Below are 22,158 nucleotides of genomic sequence, written 5' to 3'. Positions count from 1 at the left end.
GGTCTTGCTTCCTACTGCTGCCTTGAATTAGTACTAAAGAAGCTTAGAGGGAGCTTATTTCCTTGCACAGCCAAATCTGGATCCTCTCAAAATCAATATAATTTTGTGAATACTTAGTTGGGTTTAGAGGTCAAAGTTATTTGTTGGGAGGTAGCAGTTGGTGGTGAGGGATTAGTTTGCTATAGCATTAACAATTGATTTTCAGAAATTTCAGTAGAGCAGCCATTTGGCCTCAGCCTCTTCAGGAATCTCCTTTAGTTCTAAGCTCTGCTCTGACCATCTGTGGGGATGGATCGGCAACCATAGCACAGAACCTGCTGTGCATCACAGCCCCTATCATTCCTAGGCAGGATTTTCCCCAGAGACACACCATGTGGTGTTAGTTTCAGACTGGGTATGGGTTGCTGGCTCATGGGCAGGCCCTTGCTCTACTGCAGTAGGCCCAGTGCACAATCTGTAGGATCCTATCCCAGTGGCAACAGTGGGCCAGCAGGCAAGCTGCTGGGTGATTTCCATGGATCATTTCCAACCCTCTGAGCAGCCCTCCAGGAAGGGTCATACCCGTCCTTGTATCACAGATGAGGAAGCTATCCTGAGAGGCTAATTAAATAACTTGCCCCAAACCACAGAGCTAGGTGGGGCAGAGCTGGGATTTAAGGGCAGCTTGGCCCCCCTCCAAGGCTACTGGAGCTGTTTCCTTTAGTTATGTGCTTAATGAAAGGTGAAAACTATGCTTTGTTTTTGAGGGCTGCTGCATGGTTTACAGAGCCTGACTGCAAACATGCTTTCCCTCCAACTTCTCATGGCTCTGGGGGAGCAGGCACCTCTACAGCATCTCTCGCTGGCCCACATCCTCTGAGAAATAGGAGCCCCTGAAGGAGGGATTTGAACTCACCCCCCTTGAGAGGACTGTAAGTCCCTAGAACAGGCTCCTGAGACTTGCTGCAGGATGCCACTACTTGCAGATTGGGTAGAACTCCCACTTTGCCTGGGGATGAGGCTGGGAGAGCTGGGCCTAAGCACAGGAAAAGACCTTATTCCCGTGAGTAAATGTCTGGTGATGCACAGGCCAGATTCCACCCGCGCAAGACAGTTCTCTACACTCTCAGCACCGCCAGCTGAGGCCGCACCGGGGTAGCTGGTTCCCTGCAACATGCACAGTAGCTTTCATAGACGTATGGGATTTAGGAGATGGGATGATGAAAGGCAAATAAAACACGCGAGGAAGAAACTAGAATGAGGCAGGCTGGGAGCATGAAAGCCTGCTTTGGACCTGGTCGGGAAGTGTCAGAAGCAGGCAGACAGGCACCGCAGCCAGAGGTGGTAAAGGAGGAAACAAGGGAATCCGGGGGTGGGCGGGATCACTGAGCACTAGTGGAGGAAGTGCCGGAGAGACTCCCATGCCCTCCAGCTGTGCCTGAAGGAGGAACGATGGCAGTGGCCATCAGGCGCTTCAAGTTCCCAGGCGCTCACCACTTCCACAAGCAGGGCACACCCGCCGTACCCCCAGGAAGCTTGCACATGGGCCCAACCTCCTTCCCTAGGACATTCGGGCCTGGATTTCCCACCCAGGCTGGGCTGAGCCAAAGCCCAAAGTGGTTGTGGGTGGGGAGGGGAGACGTTTGATCTTGGCTTTTCCAGCTCAAGCCTGGACTGCCCCAGCATGTCAAGGGGAGGGCAAGGTCCCCCTGGTGACATACCCATGTTCATCCGGTATAACCTTACAGCCTCAGTGAGCTCGGGGATTTCCAGAATCTCCACTTCTGCTTCTAACACATCTGTGTTGGAGAAATTATCTGGTAGTAAAATCTTCTGTGAGCGTAGAAAATTCACTTGAAAACAAAGGGAAACAAAATGGTTAAGGAGGTTATTTCTGATTCAGCTGTAGGTCCGGATTTTGGCAGGTTTGTGGTTCTGCAACATATCCTAGGCTCTCTTTGTTCTGAAACAATTTCTAAGCATATTTGGTTAAATTAGCTTCAAGTCTGTGGTTTCAAGGTGAAAGACCTCAGGTTACATTGTTTTCCTGTGTTTGAGTCCATAGGTGTGGCCTCCCTTCGTCTGGCCTGGGGCTTTGAGGCCAAGACTTCCTGGTGAACTTACTAGCCTTGAGACTTACCCTGTGAGTCTTGACCCAAGAGCAGGTCATTCCAAAAGAGGGAGTTGTCTTGCCGCTTACAGAGGAAGCACCCAGCTGAGCTGGGCTGGCAGGTGGCACTTGTAGTTTGTCCCTGCCTGGACTGCAGTGTGGGAGGCAGAGATGGAGTCAGCGCTAACGTCCTGTGTGAATCAACTTGGAGATTCAGAAGCACATCAAGATAAATTTCGAGGTGACTATAAGGAAAGGCTGGGGTTCCAGGAATTGGGGCCCCAGTACAATTTGGGTGTTTCCTGTCCTATTCATTTAGGCGGCAACAGCATCTTGGAATCAAAGAGCTCACTCAGATCACACCCTGACCAGAGCGTATCCTGGGGTGGGGGTGGGGGGGTTTCTCTCTGTCCATGGTTGAAGATCTCCCTCCTTAGGCCACCAGCTGAAGCAGACAATTTTACAATGATTCTGAGGAACCTTTCACCATATGCTCTCCTTCTCTTTTGTTCTGGATTAGTGGATATAAGAGCAGGTAGGGACCATTCTTTGAAACAAAGGAATAGGAATAGGAAACCATATTTCCTCATTTTATGGTGAGGGGAACTGAGGCTGGGAACCCACCCAGGTAGACACATAAAAGCAAGCTAGAGAGTAGCTGACTTTTGAGCCCAGCGCAGGGCCTTGCCCTTCATACCAACTCCTGTGGCCCCTCATAACTGCAGGCACCCCCCTGTGCTCCTTTATATCCAGGCCATCCCCAAATGAACAGAATAGCCCTGAAGTTTGTGGGAGTCTAATGCTGGGAATCTGCTTGCCTTCCAGAAGGCTCTGTCATGCCTCCATGACCTCAGCCCAAGGAAGTTCCTGAGGCTCTAAGCACCAAGCTGAGCCTCCATGGGATGTGGGATGGGGAGAGGTGGATAGGATCTACCAGCCCCCCTCTCCCGGGATAGAGCAATCACCAATGAAGCGGAACTCGCTGCACTCGCACTCGATTAAGGCCATAGTCTCGGCCAGCCACAGCAGATTGTCTTCAGTCACAAGGCTTGGGTACTTGGCCACAAGGTCTAGGGGCAGAAAACAGTAATGCACTTCCTCTTCCGTGTCTAACAGTGGTGTGTCCATGAGTCCCAAAGGTGCCTTATCATGTAGGCCTGGAAAACAATGTTCAGAGTGGCATCACCACCTCTCAGAAGCCAGGGTTCTCACTTATCCCAGGGTCCTGGAGAAAGCTGGGGAGATCAACCCAGAGATGGTCCCTGCTAGGTGCCTCCTTTCCCCATCCCCCTCTCTCCAGATGTAACCCTAACACCAAACGCAGAAGTATGGTGGGAAGAAGGACACAGAAATCTAGTTTATCTACAATGAAAGGCAGCAGGACATGTTGTAGCAGCTTGGCTTATAGACTCAAAGTCATTAAATTCATACTTGTTACCTATCTGGTTTTTTCTTTTTTATTTTAAAGGTTATATTTAGGGATGCCTGGGGGGCTCAGTTGGTTAAGCCGCTGCCTTCAGCTCAGGTCATGTTCCCAGGATCTTGGGATCGAGTCCCACATCGGTCTCCTTGCTCAGTGGGGAGCCTGCTTCTCTCTCTGCCTCTGCCTCTGCCTGCAGCTCTGCCTGCTTGTGTTCTCCTGCTCTCTCTGACTAATAAATAAATAAAATATTTTTTAAAAAATAAAGGTTATATTTATTTATTTGACAGAGAGACAGAGAGTGCACAAGGAGGCAGAGCAGCAAGCATGGGGGGAGTGGGGGGAGAATCAGGCTCTCTGCTGAGCAGGGAGCCTGATGTGGGGCTTGAGCCCAGGACCTTGGGATCATGACCTGAGCTGAAGGCAGCTGCTTAACTGACTGAGCCATCCAGGCAACCCCCCCATCTGGTTTTTTTCTAATTGATCAAACCAACCGTTGTTAGCCACAGACACAAAACAGATGCTTTTGACTCTCTCAGAAGCTCGAAACCCATCAATAATCGTGAATGGCTGTATTGGTGTCTCAGGCCAATCTATACCACAAGTCACCCATCAGACAGTGATCATTTGGGGACTCTTCTCGTGTGGTAATTAAGAGGTGACTTGAACGGTTGGTGGAGTTCTCAGACTACTAGGAGGGAGCAGAATACACTCCAGCCTTGCCCAAATGAAGCCAGTATGCAGAGGAATGAACGTGGAAAAGGATGTTTAGTTCCAGTGGGTAAGCGCCCTTGGAGAGGACATGTGCAGGGTACAAGATCAAAGAAGATGATGGAGAGGTAGAGAGATCATCCAGAACTACTTCAGCAATCAGACTGCTCTCTGGAGGAAGCTACTCTGTTAGGGCGAGGAGAAGGGAAGGTGGTGTGGGCGATAGTAACAGTCAGCCAGTGGGTATACCTGTGAAGGCGGGGCTTTTTATAGGAAATTCTGAGGGTTTGCTGATACACTTCCATGTTCGCCAGTAGTTCAAAGATGCTCTCTCGGCAACAGGTATGTCCGCAGGCCGTACACGCAGGTGGTGTTTCCCTTCCTTCAGATTATCTAGAGTCTGTGAGATACAGAAAATTACTGCCTTGAAAATTCTAAATTGCATAATTATCAGTTCTAAGGCAAATGCCAGGAAAAATAGCATGTGACTCACTTTGGTAAAGTGTTTTGAAATAAATTTAGACAATCACACAAAAATATAAAAATTTAGTCTACAAGATGATATGCTGATATTCAAAATTTCAATGACCATCTTCTGATTTTTGAAACAATCCTTTTGGGTTATAATTTTATGCTGATTAATAGAAATTTATCTTACATAAAGCTAAAGAGTAATTTATATTTAATCATTAAAAACTGGAGATTTTCTACCATTTCCACTCAACAATTTGTATAATTGCTGTGATCTGCTTATCGTTTGTGTTCATCCTAATCCTGGAACGTGAGCTTAGCAGGGTATTGGACATGGCAGTGGGTACCACAGTTTTCAGAGCACTTTCATATGCATTTGCTCATTTACCCTGACACAACTCTGAGACAGATGTGGTAAATGTCTGCGTTCCCATTTTACTGATGAAGCAATTGAGGGTAAAGGATCTGTGACTTGCTCAAGCAGTCTTCCACGTCCAGAGCTTCTCCACTTGAAGGAGCAGGTGACCAGGGTCGGGTACATAATCTGGAGCACACTAGGTAGGCAGGGCTGAAGCTCAAAGCAGAAGGTGGGCTGGTGCTGCCCATCACTCAAGGACCCATTCTCCCTTGAATGTCCTGTATAAGGGGCAGATTATCAAACAGCAATCCCATTTTTCCTGTCCCTACTCTAGAAGAAAAAAGTATTTTCCCAAGAAATTTCTGGAGATATATAGAAAAGTAGTTTTTGAAAGGCATCACAGGACAACTTTTTCTTTTCTTTAAGAGCCTCAAAATCAACAAAACACCTTGGACTCAGTATGAGAACCTGCTTCTAAGCTGAACTACAGAGGTGAGGCTCTTGTTAAGTTACTCATAGGAAGCCCAAGCTTTGAAAGTGCCCTCTGGTGGCCATGGTCCTACACTGCACCCACATAATCGCTTAGCCTCTGTAAAAGGAGGGGACTAGAAATGGGAGAATCTTCCTCACTTAGGGTGACTGGTGGATTTGTGGAAGGACTGGAAAAGATCAGGGTCATGGGGAGTGCGTTCTGGGAGCACTGAGTAACGGGAGGGAGGAACAGGGTGTGTGTGAAACATCATAAGAGAGTCTGTCATTCATTCATTCGAGAAATGCTTGTGTATTATTAGGACCACAGATACCGTGCCTAGACTCAAGGAACTCTCAGCTTGGAGGAAAGCTGAGAAAAGATGAGAAAACCAACAATTTATATATACGGAGATTAAAAGCCAGCATCGTTTTTGAAGTTTCAGGAGCTCCAGGAACCCCAGAATTTCTTTGCACAGCGTTGGAAGGAAATGTAAGCTTTCTTCTCCCCCTTTGCTCAGCATTGCACATGACTTTAGCTTCTATGTCAAGCTCTCAGCCACCCTGAGGAGGGAAATTGGTGAAAGATGGGTTTCTGTATGAGGGAGTTAGCCAGCCTCGGGCAAAGAGAAATAAAAATGAGGTGCTAGGAAGGTAACAGAGAAACCAGAACAGTTTCTGCATCAGTGGGTGAGCAGGATTACTGAATTAAAATGAGATGATAATGATGATGATGGTAATAATAATAAATTATTATTTATTATAATTATAATTATTATAATGTGGCAGTATTTATAAGTGGAATAAAGAAAACAGTGACTGCACAGGAAGGACAGGACAGGTGGGAGGATGATAGAGTAAATACTGAGGCCACCTGCCCCTGTGCCTTGATTGGAGCCTTAAGGTGTATGAAGGTTGGGGCGCCTGGGTGGCTCAGTCAGTTAAGTGTCTGCCTTGAGCTTGGATCATAATCTTGGGGTCCTGGGATCAAGCACCATGTTGGACTCTCTGCTCAGCAGGGAGTCGGCTTCTTGACTCTCCCTCTGACCTCTCCCAATCTCTCTCTCTCTCTCAAATAAATAAATAAAATCTCGGGGCGCCTGCGTGGCTCAGTGGGTTGAGCCTCTGCCTTCAGCTCAGGTCATGGTCTCGGGGTCGTGGGATCGAACCCCGCGTCGGGCTCTCTGCTCAGCGGGGAGCCTGCTTCCTCCTCTCTCTCTTTCTCTGCCTGCCTCTCTGCCTTATTGTGGTCTCTCTCTGTCAAATAAATAAATAAAATATTTTTTTAAAATAATAAATAAATAAATAAATAAATAAAATCTCAAGAAAAAAGTTTTGGAGGTTGAGGGAGCGAGGGAGATGAATCTAGAGCAGTAACTCTTCAGGCCAGCTTACAGAGCTCTTCGCTCTCTGTCAGAGAGCCAGAGAGCGAAGAGCTCTGTAAGCTGGCCTGAAGAGTTTGATATCTCCCCTGGTTAAGAGTAGACACTGGAGGATTTCAAGCAGGGACTATGACTTGACTGATGGTCACACTAGTCAGCCAGCAAGCCCTAAGACTCCATGCCCTGCTCTCTGTTCCACCTTCTTCTTTCTTTCCCCTCCCCTAGTCCCGGTCCTCTCATCCCCAGGCCCTCTCCGTGATCTTTCAAGCATTCAAATGAGTCCAATCCACTCTCGATCTTAAAAAGCTTAAGTGCTCCCCACTATTTATGGGACCTCCAAATTCTCCTTGGCATTGAATGCAAGGTCCTTCACAATCAAAGGCAGCAGGATATACACAAAAAGCACAAGGGCGTCAGACAGACTGGGCTTTGAATCTTGGTCACTTGGAGCTGACATTTATTGCCCAGGCACTTTTTTTTTTTTTTTTTTAAGATTTTATTTTTGGGGCGCCTGGGTGGCTCAGTGGGTTAAGCCGCTGCCTTCAGTTCAGGTCATGATCTCAGGGTCCTGGGATCAAGCCCCACATCGGGCTTTCTGCTCAGCAGGTAGCCTGCTTCCTTTCCTCTCTCTCTGCCCGCCTCTCTGACTACTTGTGATCTCTCACTGTCAAATAAATAAATATTTTTAAAAAAAGATTTTATTTTTAAGTAATCTCTACACCCAACATGGGGTTCGAACTCACAACTTCAGGAACAAAAGTTGCACATTCTATTGACTGAGCCATCCAGACATTGCATCTAGGCATTTTTTTTTTTTAAGATTTTATTTATTTGACAGACAGAGATCACAGGCAGGCAGAGAGGGTGGGGGGAAGCAGGCTCCCCACCGAGCAGAGAGCCCGATGCGGGGCTTGATCCAAGACCCTGGGATCATGACCTGAGCTAAAGTCAGAGGCTTTAACCCATTGAGCTACCCAGGCACCCCATGCATCTAGGCATTTTTAAACTGAATCCTCCTAATGTCCCACCTCCCCCACCTTCCAAGGAGGCTTTGCTATTATCACTCTCTTTTAGCCATGGGAAACAAGGCCCAAGAAGGGAACAAGTACTCAGTGCCCCAAATAAGTGGAAATGCTAGGAATGGAACCCAGAATTCCAGATCCATGCTCTTCACCATTGCTCTTAACAAGTTGCCTCCCATCTGTCACTTAACCTCTAGAAGCCTCAGACTCCTCACAGGCAAACTGGAGATAGGAAAATCTGGAAGGTATTGTTGTAAGGATTAAAGGAAGTAATATATATGTTAATTTCCTTCCTCTTACAGGTCAGATCCCAAACTACCTTTCCAGCTTCATCTCCTACCATTCTTTCTGTCTGTATCCCATCGTCAGTGACTCTAAACTCTGTAAACTCCAAAGACACTGTAATGCCTCCTCAACTTTGTATATGCAATTTCCTCTTCCCAGAACACTTCTCTCCTCCCTTCTCTGTATGAAAAGCCTGGAGCCTCCCCTAACTAGAATTGGTCATTCTCTTTTGTTCTCACAGACCCCTCCAAACTTCTCTTTCTGGGTCCCTAGCTTGGTTTCAGGCCTGTCTTTTCAGACTTCGGTGGAGTGGGGGGGGAACAGCCAGCTTGATGCATCCCCAGCTTCTAGTCTAGAACCTAATATGTAGTAAATGCTCAGAATTGATGTGTTAAATGAAAGAATATGTGTAAATGGAGAGAGAGAAAACTGAGTCCTCTGGAAAGAAGAGCAAAATGAAACACGAGGGAGCCCAAAATGAGCTGGCCTAGAAGGAGACTGCATTCACAGAAAAAAAAAAAAAAAAAAAACCTGAGAAAAACACAGGATTACAGTGGGCAGAGCCCAGAGAGTTCAGAGGGTAGGGAATGCAGTGATTCCAACTTGGGACTTAGAGTCCAGAGGGAAGATCTAGGTGGGGAGAGGGACAAGGATATGAAGAAGGCGAGGGAGCAGGATGACAAGACAAATGATCTCCACTTGGGTCTGATTGGTGATGGATCAAAAGATGTCGGGTGAGGGCACCTGGGTGGCTCAGTGGGTTAAGCCTCTGCCTTCGGCTCACGTCATGACCTCAGGGTCCTGGGATCAAGCCTTGCATTGGGCTCTCTGCTCAGCGGGGAGCCTGCTTCCCTCTCTCTCTCTCTTTGCCTGCTTTCTGCCTACTTGTGATCTCTGTCTGTCATATAAATAAATAAAAATCTTTAAAAAAAAAAGGTGTCTGGTGAAGTAGAAAGAAAAGAGGGTAAAACCAGGGAGAGCCTACAAGAGACAGCAGACCGTCTAATACCCATGCTAAGCTGACTGCAGCAGAAGAACTCAAACCTGTCATTTATTTCACTTGCAGATTCAAATCCTGAAATTCTGTCCCAGTGGAGGAAACAATAGTGCCCTTGAACAACTCTAAATTGGCCACTGTGGAAAGGATGTGTTGCTGGAGGGAAACCCCTGCCTGGGAAAACAGCCCAGAGGATGGGCCTGGACTCCCTTTTCGGAGGTACTGTTTGATATCCAGGTATACCCTGTGGGGTGGGTGGGTAGGACAGTCCGACCAGCTTGAGAGATACACTAGCTGAGAGGAGAATGATCTGTTTTGAAGAAATGAAATCTCCATTTCTTGCTACTTCTACAAATGTAAAGTGTGAGCTGTACCATTATCTCCAAGAAAGGTATGTTTTGTTTTGCTTTGTTTTAAGATTTTATCTATTTAATTGTGTGTGTGTGTGTGAGGTAGAGAGGGAGAGAGGGCACAAGCAGGGGGAGCAGCAGGCAGAGGGAGAAGCAGGCTCCCGCTGAGCAAGGAGCCTGACTGGGACTCGATACCAGGACACGGGGACCACAACCCGAGCTGAAGGCAGATGCTTAAGTGAATGAGCCACCCAGGCGTCCCCAAGAAAGAAGGTATGTTTGACAAATCTTAAAAACGAAAAACATACAAATCCCCAAAGATCACAATTCCTGCCAGTCAAGTCATGCTGCATGCACTGGCCCAGAAACCTTAATTAGGTTGTTTTCTAAAACTCTTCTCAGTCAATCCTTGCTCTGACTTCTAGTAACACACAGCCTTCTACTTACTCATGGGAAGCCATTCAGGGGCTGTATGAATCAAAAGAACACATTCCCTAATTCCCTCACTTTGCTTTATTGTTCTCAATAACACCTACTTATTTATTTATCATCTGTTAGTCTCCCCTAGTAGATAAAACCTCCAAAACCATGAGGATCTTCTTGCCTGTTTTGTTCTCTGCTGTATTTGCAGCAGCCACAATAGTTTGTGGGATCTCAAGTCATTGTTTTTTTAAAGATTTTATTTATTTATTTGACAGACAGAGATCACAAGTAGGCAGAGAGGCAGGCAGAGAGAGAGAGGAGGAAGCAGGCTCCCTGCTGAGCAGAGAGCCCGATGTGGGGCTTGATCCCAGGACCCCAAGACCATGACCTGAGCCAAAGGCAGAGGCTTAACCCATTGCCCTGAGGGAGAATTTCTTTAGGGAAATATAGACCAGCATTTAGATGGCTAGTTACTAGCACAAGGATAATTAATGTTACTTTTGGCCTAGACAGTAGTGAAGAAACACGTCAGTCAGAAGCAGTGTAAGACTAATAGCGTGGGGGCAGTTGTGCACATGTGTAGGTATGACCACCACAAGGGGGCTCACGAATGTACTACTGGCAGAGCTCAGGGACTTAATGGAGGTTTTTCAAAGCAGAATCAGTGCTCAGAGATGCCTAATGCTCTGATGTGGGCTGCTGGAAGGAGCTTGGAGGAGCCCACAAATCTTCAACTGCCTTATAAAAACAAGGAAGGCCAACATCAATGTGAAACTCAAAGGAAGCAAGGCTAGTAGAACAAGAGGATGCAGAAGAGCTGCTATCAGCCAAAGGAGCCAAATAAGAGACAACTATCAATATCTCAAACCCGCCTCTCCCACGACTACCTCTGGTTCCCTGACCCCACAGAAGTAGCTTCAACCTTCATAGGTCATCGTGGGTACATTATTCAGTGTTCTCTCAGTGGATGCTTATTAAACACCTGTTACAGGCTGGGTGCTGTGAGAGGCTGGGAATGTAAATATGAAAAGAATACAGGCTAGTGAAGGAGGAAGATACATGAATACCTGAGCCAAACAGAATAGCACTGATAGGTGACGGGAATTAACTCTGAGAGCAGAGAAACAGAACGCTGCCTGGAAATGTCAGGCTAGGCTTCCCTTGGATCACATGTAGGGGGATCATTCTAGGAAGAAGAAATCGCAAGTTAAAAGGTGTGAGGAGAAGTCATTTGGGGTGCTTAGGGACATGGTTGAACTTCAAAGTGTGTGTGTGTGTGTGTGTGTGTGTGTGTGTGTGTACCCATGCATGCACGTGGCTGTGTATGTGCTGGGACAGGGCATGCAGATGTCACGTCAAGGGTTGTCCACTTACCCATACATCCGCAGACAAGCTATGCTGTTGGGATGAGTATCTACTGTTGATGTAATCTTGCTTTCCAGGATTACAGTGGTAATCTGTCTTCACATCATGAGTAATAGGAAATGTGAGACCTGTTACTTGTCTGTTTTAATAAAAGCATCATTTGTGTGATCAACATAAAAACTCCCTGGCTCCCTCGAGCACAAGGAATGCAGGTGCATTTGGGTTGCTTGCTGGTAGAAGAATACTCATAGGCAGAATAATTTAAGTTTCTAAACTTAGAAGTCCCCAGAAGGCAATGGAAAAGGAAACACAAGTAGCATGCACTGTCATGCTAAGTCCTCAGTGGGCTTCAAGGGGACGAGTAAAAGGGAAACTATAGTTTGCCAAAAGCCTTGAACCCTTGTGGGGGACCCTGAAGAGAAATTTCACACTGAAGTAGCAGCTGACTCTCAACCAGGCTGATGGCTTGTGAGAGGCTGGAAGTAGCTTACATTTATTTAGGCAAAGGGGACTTCCCAAATCACATAGAAAGCTCCAGGATACACTGTAATGGTAATGTACAGACCTGGAATGACTACTCTGTATTTTCTCTGTGAACATCCAGACTCATGGATTTACATAGCAGCTTTGATGACTCCCAAATTTATACCTCCAGATCAGATTGCTCCCATGAATTCCAGACCTTATACATCCTGCCACCTTTTCACCATTGCCACTTGGATATTTAATACCCTTTTCTTGCCTCTCAAATTTAACACATTCAAATCCAAACCCCTGATTTTTCCCCCTAAACCTGCTCATCCCTTGGAATCCACCATTTGCTTACTGCTCAGAATACAAAGGAGTTAATCCATTCTCTCTTACCCTACCAACAATTCATACCAAGAATTCATTAGCAAACCCTGTCAGTTCTCTCACAGAGACACATCCAGAATTTGGACACTTCTAACTCTACTATTACCACTTTAGGCCAAACTACCACTGTATTTTATCTGGATGCTACAGGAGCCTCCTAACTTGTCTTCATGCTTTTCTTGTGACCCATTAGAGTGTAGGCCAGGGGTTGACACATTGTGGAGCATGAACTCATGACCCTGAGATCAAAACATGAGCTCCTCACACATTGAGCCACCCAGGGTGCCTCATACATTGAGCCACCCAGGTGCCCTGGAAAACTTTTTCTGTAAAAGTGCAGAGAGCAAATATTTTAGGCTTTGAGAATTTTGTCCCTGTTTCAACTATTCAACTCTATTAAAGCTGAAGAGCAGCTATCCACAATATATAAACAAGGAAGCATGATTATATTAAAATAAAACTTAACAGGCACTGAAATTTGAACTTCAGGTAATATTCATGCACCAAAAAATATTTTTCTTTTGGTTTTTGTTTGACCATATAAAAATGTAAAAACCATTCTTAGTTAACATGCTGTACAAAAAAGGTAGTGGGCTGGATTTTATCCAAAGGGTATAGTTTGATGACTCCTGGTCTAATATGAAGATAGAAGTCAATGATTTTTTTATAGTTTTATTGAAATGTATTTTATGTGAAATGCATTCTTATTATATATAATATGAATGATAAAATCTCCAATTTAAGTTGTACAGTTCACTGGTTTTTAGTATGCTCACAGAGCTGTGCAGTCACCATCACTATCTATTTCAACATCCTAAAAAGTAACTTTGTACCCATTTACAGTCATTGCCAATCCTCTTCACCTTATCCTTCCCCCACTGTACCTCAGCTCTAGGCAACAACTAATCTACTTCCTGTCTCTATAACTTTGCCTATTATGCACATTTTATATAAATTAAATCATACACAATATGGTCCTCTGTGTCTGACTTCTTTCTCTTAGCATAATGTTTAAAGCTCATCCTTGTTGTTACATTTATCAGTACTGCATTCCTTTTTACTGACAAAAATATTCCATTTTATGGATATACATTTGTTTGTTATTTATCAGCTGATAAAACACAAGGATTGTTTCTACTTCTTGACTATGAATAATGCTGCTTTGAACATTTGCTTACAAGTTTTTGTGTGGACATAAGTTTTAATTTTTCTTGGGTACAGACTTAGAAGTGGAATCAATTGGGTCGCATGATAACTCTAATTTTTTGAGGAACTGCCAGACTGTTTTCCAAAGAAGCTGTAAGTATATATTGAAATGCAATCTTCTGAATCTGAGATGGGTTATAAGTGTAAAACACACCTCAGATTTTTAAGACTTTGTACAAAAAATGTAAAATATATCAGTTTTAAAATACTGATCACATGCTGTAAAGATATACACTTTAAATATGTTGAGTTAGGGTGCCTGGGTGGGTCAGTGGGTTAAGCTGCTGCCTTCGGCTCAGATCATGATCTCAGGGTCCTGGGATAAGGTCCCGCATTGGGCTCTCTGCTCAGCCGGGAGCCTGCTTCCCTCTTTCTCTCTCTCTCTCTCTCTGCCTGCCTCTCTGCCTGCTTGTGATCTCTCTCTGTCAAATAAATAAAATAAAATAAAATAAAATAAAATAAAATAAAATAAAATAAATATGCTGAGTTAAAGAAAATATTATTAAAATTAATGTTACTTTTTAATTTTTTAAAAATATGGCTACTAGAAAATTTAAAATTACTTGTGGCTTTCATTTTATTTTTGTTGGTTCATTCCATGTTTTCCTTAAAGACCACAAGAATAATGCCTGCTACCCAAAATGTTTTCAATAAATACTGGCTGAATGCATTAAGTTGGACTGCCTGAGAATAGTCTTTAGACTAATAATTGGAAAACTCCCATTTTCTCCAAGGAAAGCATTCATACATTTATGCAAGAACCGGATTTTTGGACAGGCCTTAGCAGTGGGGAAAGTGATGGAAATGTGTGAGGCTGTTGATTTGCTTGAGATGGCTATTGATTCTCCAGCTGTATTTATACTCTGCTTCAAAGAATAAACATCACTTCAATTAGACCAGCTTAAGTGTTTATTTCTTTGAAAACACTATTTCCAAAACATAAGCACTTGTTTTACTGTATCTTTAGGGACGCAGATCCACATGATTCTTCAACTACTGCTCACACAACTTGGAACTTTGGAATTGGACCCACTCATTGGCCTGTGAGTTGTTACCTCCTATTCTGAAGTTGCTTCCTATATAGATTTTGTTTCAGTTTGGAAAGTGAGGATAGGAAAGGAATTAAAGGGCTTTATAAACTGTTTGTATAACGGGCTTGTGTTCTTTAAAATGGTTCTTCAAAAAATTGCCTTGATCTCTGATTTTCTGTAATGACCATGTGACTCCTTCCTTTTCCCCACAGAATCAGTGCTTTGGCATAGAGTCATCAGCAATCTTGATATGCCAGGGTATGTAAGTATTTTTGAAGCCACTTGTAATTATTCTAGCACTCCATTGCAGAGGTAGTTGAAAAAAATTTTATTTCAGGTGGGTAGCCTTAAAAAAATAAAAAGAAAAGACCACTACAACAACTTGTGTTGGGCTATGTTAAGGGTTTTTTTAGGGTTTTGATTTCCAAATATATAATAACTTTTAAGAAAAAACATTAAGTTATTTAGTAAGGAATACCTACAAAAACAGTGTGAAATGTTCTCATTCCTATATGACCCAGATATGCAAGATCTACCTCAATTTTCTTCTAAGAGGTATTAGGGAGGCACAGCTGGTAGTGCACTGAGATGAACTGTGACTTATCAGGTCAGTGCTTATGGAGATGGATCCCATAAACAACACTTTGTCCAGACAGCGGGATTAATATGGAGCATGGCCAATGGTCCTTTCCAGTCATAATATTTAGCTTTTCTAGGTTAAAAGGAAAATCATTGTCCAAAAACTAAGAATAAACTACTTAAGATAAGCTATAGAAATGGTTTTTGGGGGCGCCTGGGTGGCTCAGTGGGTTAAGCCTCTGCCTTCAGCTCAGGTCATGATCCCGGGGCCCTGGGATCAAGCCCCACATCGGCCTCTCTGCTGAGCAGGGAGCCTGCTTCCCTTCCTCTCTCTCTCTCTGCCTGCCTCTCTGCCTACTTGTGACCTCTGTATGTCAAATAAATAAATAAGATCTACAAAAAAAAGAAAAGAAGAAGAAAAGAAAAAAAAAGAAGTGGTTTCTGTAGTCTGGAGAAAAATTAAGATTCAAGAAGAATGTTAAAATACAATTTCCAAGAGTCAAGGAACCAACTCCGCAGCTGGTTAAGTTCCATCCTGGAAATGTGGTGGCTACTGGTAGAGGTAAGGTACAGTCAGGATGAAATCATTTATTCAGTTTACTTATTACTTTAACTCATTCATCATACTTCCCCATTAAGAGGGTCATCTCAGCAACCAATACATGAAAGGACCCAACACTTAGTGATTGATATAAGTCCTATGTTTCTGATCACTCTTCGAAGACAAGAGTATCTTACCTGCAACAAAGGCATCAGCTGCAAACCCAGTGCTTGCTCATAGAGTAAGTTCAGTTCTGCACAACTGGAGAAGGAGAGTTTGGAAGTGTAGAGATAATAATGCACATGTCTAAATGTGGAACCATCTCTGTCAATGAATAGCCTCTGGCTTTCCAAAGAGGTCAAGGCTGAAGCCTCTTTCCATAGCAGGGAGTCTGGAAACTGAGCGAGTTTGCTTCTGGGAACTGAGAAATGCCAGCCCCCAACGTTGAAATGAAACAAATCCTCTGCTGATTCATGAGGCATGCCAGGCTCCTCCTAAAAGAAGAACGAAAACAGAGCTACACAAGAAAAAGAAATAAAAAGCATCCATATTGGAAAGGAAGAAGTAAGACTATTTGCGGATGAAATCCCAAGGAATTCACTATGAAATTATTATAAATGAGATCAACAAGGGTGAAAGATATATATATCAATTGTATTTTTATTTTTAAATTTTATTTATGTATTTATTTGAGAGGGAGAGAGAGTGTGTGTGTGTGCAAGAGTTGGGGGAGTGGGCAGAGGCAAAGGGAGAGAGAGGATCTCAAGGAAGCTCCACATCAAGCATGAGCCTATTGAGGGGCCTGAACTCACAATCCTGAGCATGAACTGAGCTAAAATCAGAAGTTGGATGTTTAACTGACTGAGTCACTAGATTTTAATACACTAGCAATGAACAATCCAAAAATGAAACTAAGAAAACAATTCTATTCCAACAGTATCAAAAAGAACAAAATATTTAGGAATAAACTTAATAAAACAAAGGTAATACTTGTACTCTAAAAAGTTCAAAACATAGCTGAAATAAATTTTAAAAGACCTAAGTAAATGCAAAAACATCTCATGTTTACCAATCAGAAGATTTAATGCTGTTAGGATTAGAATACTCTCCAAATTAATCTACAGATTGAACATAGTCCCTATGAAAATTCCAGCTGCCTTTTTTGTGTGTGTGCAAAAATTGGCAAGCTGACATTAAAATTCATATGGAAATATAAGGGACCCCAAATAGGAAAAAATACTCTTGAAAAAGGAGAACAGAATTTTAAAATTAATTCATTAATTTGGTAGAGAGAGTGAGGGGAGGGGCAGAGGGAGAGAATCTCAAGTCAACTCCCTGCTAAGCTTGGAGCCCAAAGTGGGGCTTGATCTAACCTGACCTGGAATCAAGAGTTAGACACTTAACTCAATGAGCCACCCAGCCGCCCCAATGAGAACAAAATTTGATGATTCACACTTTCCACTTTCAAAACTTACTAAAATGCTACAGTAATCAAAATAATGTGTTATTGGTATAAGGAAAACATAGGGATAAGTGGAATGCCATTGAGAGTCCAGAAATAAACCTTTACATTTATGATTAATTGAATTTTACAAGAGAGCCAAGGCAATCCAATGGGTAAAGAACAGCCTTTTCAAAAAATAGTGCTGAGACAACTGGACATCCATGTGCAAAAGAAGAAGAAAGAGAAGAGGGGAGGAAGAAGAGGAGAAGGAAGAGGAGGAAGAGGAAGAAGAACAGAAGGAAGAGGAAGAAGAAGAGGAGGAGGAGGAAGAGGGAGGAAGAGGAGGAAGAAGAAGAGGAGGAAGAAGAGGAAGAGGAGGAAGGAGAAGTAGTAGTTAGACCCCCCACCTTACACCATACACAAAAATTAACGCCAAATGGACCAAACCTAAAATTAAGAGCTAAAAATATGAAACCCTTAGAAGAAAACATAAAATCCTCATGATCTTAGATTAGGTAATGCCTTCTTAGATGAGATACAGAAAGCACAAGTGAAACAAACAAATAAAACTTCATCAAAATTAAAAACTTTTGTGCTTCAAAAGATGCCAGCAAGTAAAAAGACAACCGCATATAATGAAACAAAATATTTGCAAATCACATATCTGATAAAGAACTTGTATTTAGACTACATAAATAACTCTTACAACTCAATAATAAATAATAAAAATATGGACAATCAAATTTAAAAGGGGAGTAAAAAATCTAAAAAGACATTTCTCTAAAGGAGATATATAAATGATCAACAGCACATGAAAATATACTTAACATCATTTGCCATGAGGGCAATGCAAATCAAAACTTGCAATGAGATACCACTTCACACCCAGTAGAATGATCTGAATCAAAGTGATAGACAACAAGTGTTGACAAGGGTTAGAGAAACTGGAACCTTCTAACACTACTGGCGAGAGTGTAACACTACTGGCGAGAAACTGGAACCTTCTAACACTACTGGTGCAGCTACTCTGGGAAGCAGTTTAGTGGTTCATGAAAATGTTAAACATGTAGTTACTATATGGCCCAGCAATTCCACTTCTAGTTATATATTCAAGAGAAATGAAACCTATGTGCACACAAAAACTTGCAGATGAACGTTCACAGAAGCATTATTCATAACAGCCAAACATTAGAAACAACCCAATGTTGATCAACTGCTGATCCTCACTGATATGAGGAACTTGAGAAACAAGACAGGATCATAGCGGAAGGGAGAGAAAAATGAAACAAGAGGAAAGCAGAGAGGTAGACAAACCACAAGAGACTCTTTATCTCATGAAATAAACTGAGGGTTGCTGGAGGGGAGGGGGGAGGAAGGGATGGACACTAGGGATGGTATATGCTATGGTGAGGGCTATGAATTGTCTAAGACTGAAGAATCACAGACTTGTTTCCCTGAAACAAATAATATATTATATGTTAATAAAGAAAGAATTTTAAAAAAGATGACTTAGCTTATCAACACTATAGAAAAGTAGAACATATGAACACACAAACCATCTGTATCAGATTTTAAAATAAACACTCAGGGCGCCTGGGTGGCTCAGTGGGTTAAGCCTCTGCCTTCGGCTCAGGTCATGATCTCAGGGTCCTGTGATCAAGCCCCCCATCAGGCTCTCTGCTCAACAGGGAGCCTGCTTCCCTCTCTCTCTCTCTGCCTGCCTCTCTGTCTACTTGTGACCTCTGTCTGTCACATAAACAAATAAAATCTTTAAAGAAAAAAAAAACACTCAAGGAACACTACCCTTATAAACAAAATTTAGGGGTGCCTGGGTGGCTCAGTGGGTTAAAGCCTCTGCCTTCGGCCCAGGTCATGATCCCAGGGTCCTGGGATCGAGCCCTGCATCGGCCTCTCTGCTCAGTGCAGAGCCTGCCCCCCTCTCTCTCTCTCTCTGCCTGCCTCTCTGCCTACTTGTGTTCTCTGTCAAATAAATAAATAAAATCTTAAAAAAAAAGGTGGTAAATAGCATAAAAATTGCACCTTAAAAAGAGCCATTAAATAATTTTGAATTCTAAGTAAAAATTATGCATGCTGAAGCAATTGGGGTGCAATGTACTGATGTTTATAACATTTTGAAATGCATCAGCAAACCCATATGAATTGATAAAGGGATGGAAAGATGGACATGTGATAAATACAGCAAGATGGTCACTGTAGAATGCAGGCAGTGGGTATATAGTTCTTTCACCCTCTGAATCTTTCAAAATTTGCATTAAAATGTTGGTGGGGGGGTAGAGTGTTAAAGAGGTGGTTGCTAAAGAAAGGAAAGGCCTACTTCTCCAACAAAACCTGTATCTTCCATTTTGACAGCTGAGGAAGGAAAATAAATGCATACAACAAAGAAGTGAGTGGAGTTCCTTTCTCTTAAAATAACCTGGTCTATATTCAGATGTAAAGAAGGGCAATTATATATGCCACATTTGAGGCTAGAAGAGTTAAACGGGTCATGAGAAAGATTACAGATTTTTAAATGGTGTCATGATTCACGGAAGTTCAGGAAGAAAAGCCAATCTAATGAACTAAGCTAGGATTTTGAGTCCTGGCCCTCTTTAAAAATGGCTACAGCGGAGCATGACAAGCTGATGGTAAATAAGGGTCCCACCTAGACCAGAAAGCATAAATATGCAAGGACTCTTGATTTTGCTTTCTGCTTTTCTTAAAGGTGACTAGCTGGTTGACAGCTCAGTGTAAGTGCTCCTACTATGCAGATTTTGGCTGCCAAAGAAAACCCACTCCTGGAAGGTGAGTCACAGCTCTGTTCTCAGTCCTCTGTTCTTATTAAGGATAGGCTTTGACTAGAGTGTCTTGGCTCAAGAGTTTGCCTCCTTCTTACACCTACGTGACTCATCCACAGGTGGGCTCTCAAGAGATACCTGGTGGAGTGAGGGTAGGGATTAAGGATGTGGCTGCTCTTTCTAGAGTTCTCTTTCCAAAGACTGCACAGGAGTTTGCTAGCCTAGACGTATCCCAGCCTGGGGAGAGCCTTCAGTCAGAGGCAAGCGTGGGGGACCTGTAGCACTTGAAGGACAAAAGGTTTCTTGCCAAACTGACTATAGGAAATGGGGTAGCCCTAGCATAATCATCTCCAGCCCATTCCAAAGAGTATTTCTCCTTTCCGCACTGCTCCTCCCTCCCAAAGGAGCACTTCCAAATCAATTTCTAGAGCTAGAGCCTAAATTTCTAGAGCTAGAACCTGTCTAGATCTAAAGACAGGACTTCAACTCCTCCGAGCCAAGTTCACCAACGGTCCGATCTGGGGCTCCCTCCCTATCAGAGAGCTGCCCCCGCCCACCCCCTTCCCCACTCCTTCAGATCTGGACACCTCCCCACCACGCCCCCGCTGGCCACCGCCTTGTCTCAGAGTCAACAGCTTCAAACGCTGAGCCATCAAGAACTTGACCTCGTTAAGAGGCATACCCTCCACCTCTCAGACCTGAAGTACCCCAGAACCTCAAACTAGAACACATCATCCTTCAAAACAGGCGCATTCTTCCAACCCCACAGAGCCAGACCTCAAACCCTTCAAAGCTGGAGCCCTATCCCATCCCGTGTCCCAGAACCAGGTCCTAACCCTTGGCCACATCGCCTCCCCATTCGCCGCTTTGGTGTTTTTGGCGCCCCCGCCAGGGCGGGATCCATACCATAGTCGGGACTCTTGAGGCAGGCGGGCAGGCGCGCGATCAGTGCCCTAACGGCCCGGGGTGATGGGCGGCACGCGGGGGGCGGGGGGCGGAGCCTGCGGCGGGGGGCGGGACCTGGCGTGCGCGAGCCTGTCTCGTGGACCGAGACAGGTGAGGGGCGGGCGGGCATGGCGGAGCAGTGGGATCTGGATGAGGAAGGCATCCGCCGCCTGGGGGCGCTGAGTCTGGAGCAGCCAGGTAGGGCCAGGACTGGAGGACCGGGGCGGGGAGCGTGGGGCCTGAGGCTGAGGGGAGAAAACTGAGGCAGAGGTGGGGGAACCTCAGGTTGACGCGGGGGAATGGCGCAGAGGAGCGGTCCCTGAGGCAGAGGAGGGGTTATTGAGGCAGAAGAATCGTGAAGTGACCTGAGAGTGTGGGGAGGAGGGCGAGGAATTGAGGGAGACGAACGGAGTCTGAAGTGGAGGAGAAAGTGGATAGGCAGGCCACTACGGCCGGAAACCAGGAACTGGACAGAGTCTGAGCTAATGGAAGGAAACGGAGCCCCAAGAGGGCCATTGCGGGGAGGAGGGACGAGCTGAGAAGCGCTTTGGAGGTCGCGGTGCTCCTGAAGAGGGCACGAAGGGCGTTCATTTGGCAGTTTTTGAAAATTTCAGGCCCAGGAAGCCTTTGCGGTAAAATGAGAAAGGGTGTTTGGGATAAAAGGAGAAAGGATGTGCCCTTATCAGTCCCTCTCTTCGTCTAGTCTCTGCCTCAAGAACTTGGCCCTTTCTTTGATCCATCGGAATGTGTGCCCTCTTTTTTAGAGACTCTCCGAAAGGGGCCTCGGTTGTGAAAACAAGGGCCAGTGGCTGACGAACTGCGTAGCCCGCCTTTGACCTGGGCTCTGATTCGCAGAACTTGTTTTCTGAGTGTCTAAGGAGTAGACCTGTTGGGAAAGTTACCAGCATTCCTAATTCAGCTTTAACCCTTATTAAATTTACTCTATCCTTTTTTTTTTTTTTTTTTTTTTTTTAAAGAATGTATTTATTTGGGGCGCCTGGGTGGCTCAGTGGGTTGAGCCTCTGCCTTCCGGCTCAGGTCCTGGTCTCAGGGTCTTGGGATCTAGGCCCGCATCTGGCTCTCTGCTCAGCGGGGAGCCTGCTTCCCTGCTCTCTCTCTGCCTGTCTCTCTGCCTACCTGTGATCTCTCTCTCTTTCTGTCAAATAAATAAAATCTTTTAAAAATTATTTATTTATTTATTTATTTGACAGAAAGAGAGAGAGAGATCACAAGTAGGCAGAGAGGCAGGCAGAGAGAGAGAGGGAGGAAGCAGGCTCCCTGCCCATCAGATCCCAGGACCCTGAGATCATGACCTGAGCTGAAGGCAGAGGCTTAACCCAATGAGCCACCCAGGCGCCCAAAATTTGCTTTATCCTTAATGCCAGGCCCTGAGTTATATGCTCCTGCCCACCCCCTTCCCC

General features: G+C 44.4%; 3 protein-coding genes across 12 annotated transcripts in view; 2 read left to right on the top strand and 1 right to left on the bottom strand.

The window, feature by feature from the left end:
* PLEKHG4 (pleckstrin homology and RhoGEF domain containing G4) overlaps positions 1 to 14,766 on the top strand; it is a 33,959-nt gene extending 19,193 nt beyond the window's left edge. For both annotated transcript variants that reach the window (XR_014305832.1, XR_014305833.1), the window contains 2 exons: positions 9,273 to 9,422; positions 14,370 to 14,766. The gene's annotated coding sequence lies outside the window, so the exon portion shown is untranslated. The remainder of the gene's footprint in view (positions 1 to 9,272; positions 9,423 to 14,369) is intronic.
* Positions 1 to 20,885, bottom strand: part of KCTD19 (potassium channel tetramerization domain containing 19) — a 30,107-nt gene extending 9,222 nt beyond the window's left edge. The window contains exons 1-5 of one of the 4 annotated variants that reach the window (XM_082711891.1): positions 20,699 to 20,885; positions 15,751 to 16,047; positions 4,470 to 4,620; positions 3,055 to 3,246; positions 1,701 to 1,832 (exon numbers count right to left, since the gene is read on the bottom strand). In XM_082711891.1, coding sequence (XP_082568017.1) covers positions 1,701 to 1,832; positions 3,055 to 3,246; positions 4,470 to 4,620; positions 15,751 to 16,047; positions 20,699 to 20,701 — 775 coding nt within the window. In that variant the 5' untranslated portion in view covers positions 20,702 to 20,885. Of the gene's footprint in view, positions 1 to 1,700; positions 1,833 to 3,054; positions 3,247 to 4,469; positions 4,621 to 15,750; positions 16,048 to 20,628 lie in introns of all 4 variants that reach the window. The other 3 variants (XM_082711889.1, XM_082711890.1, XM_082711888.1) reach the window with 3 other exon arrangements.
* LRRC36 (leucine rich repeat containing 36) overlaps positions 20,840 to 22,158 on the top strand; it is a 57,563-nt gene continuing 56,244 nt past the window's right edge. For all 6 annotated transcript variants that reach the window (XM_082711901.1, XM_082711900.1, XM_082711905.1 and 3 more), the window contains exon 1: positions 20,840 to 20,935. In XM_082711901.1, the coding sequence (XP_082568027.1) occupies positions 20,866 to 20,935 (70 nt within the window). In that variant the 5' untranslated portion in view covers positions 20,840 to 20,865. The remainder of the gene's footprint in view (positions 20,936 to 22,158) is intronic.

Source organism: Mustela nivalis (genome assembly GCF_964662115.1).
Source record: "Mustela nivalis genome assembly, chromosome: 18".
NCBI classification, from domain to species: Eukaryota; Metazoa; Chordata; class Mammalia; order Carnivora; family Mustelidae; genus Mustela; species Mustela nivalis.
This window is presented reverse-complemented; position numbering and strand designations above follow the sequence as displayed.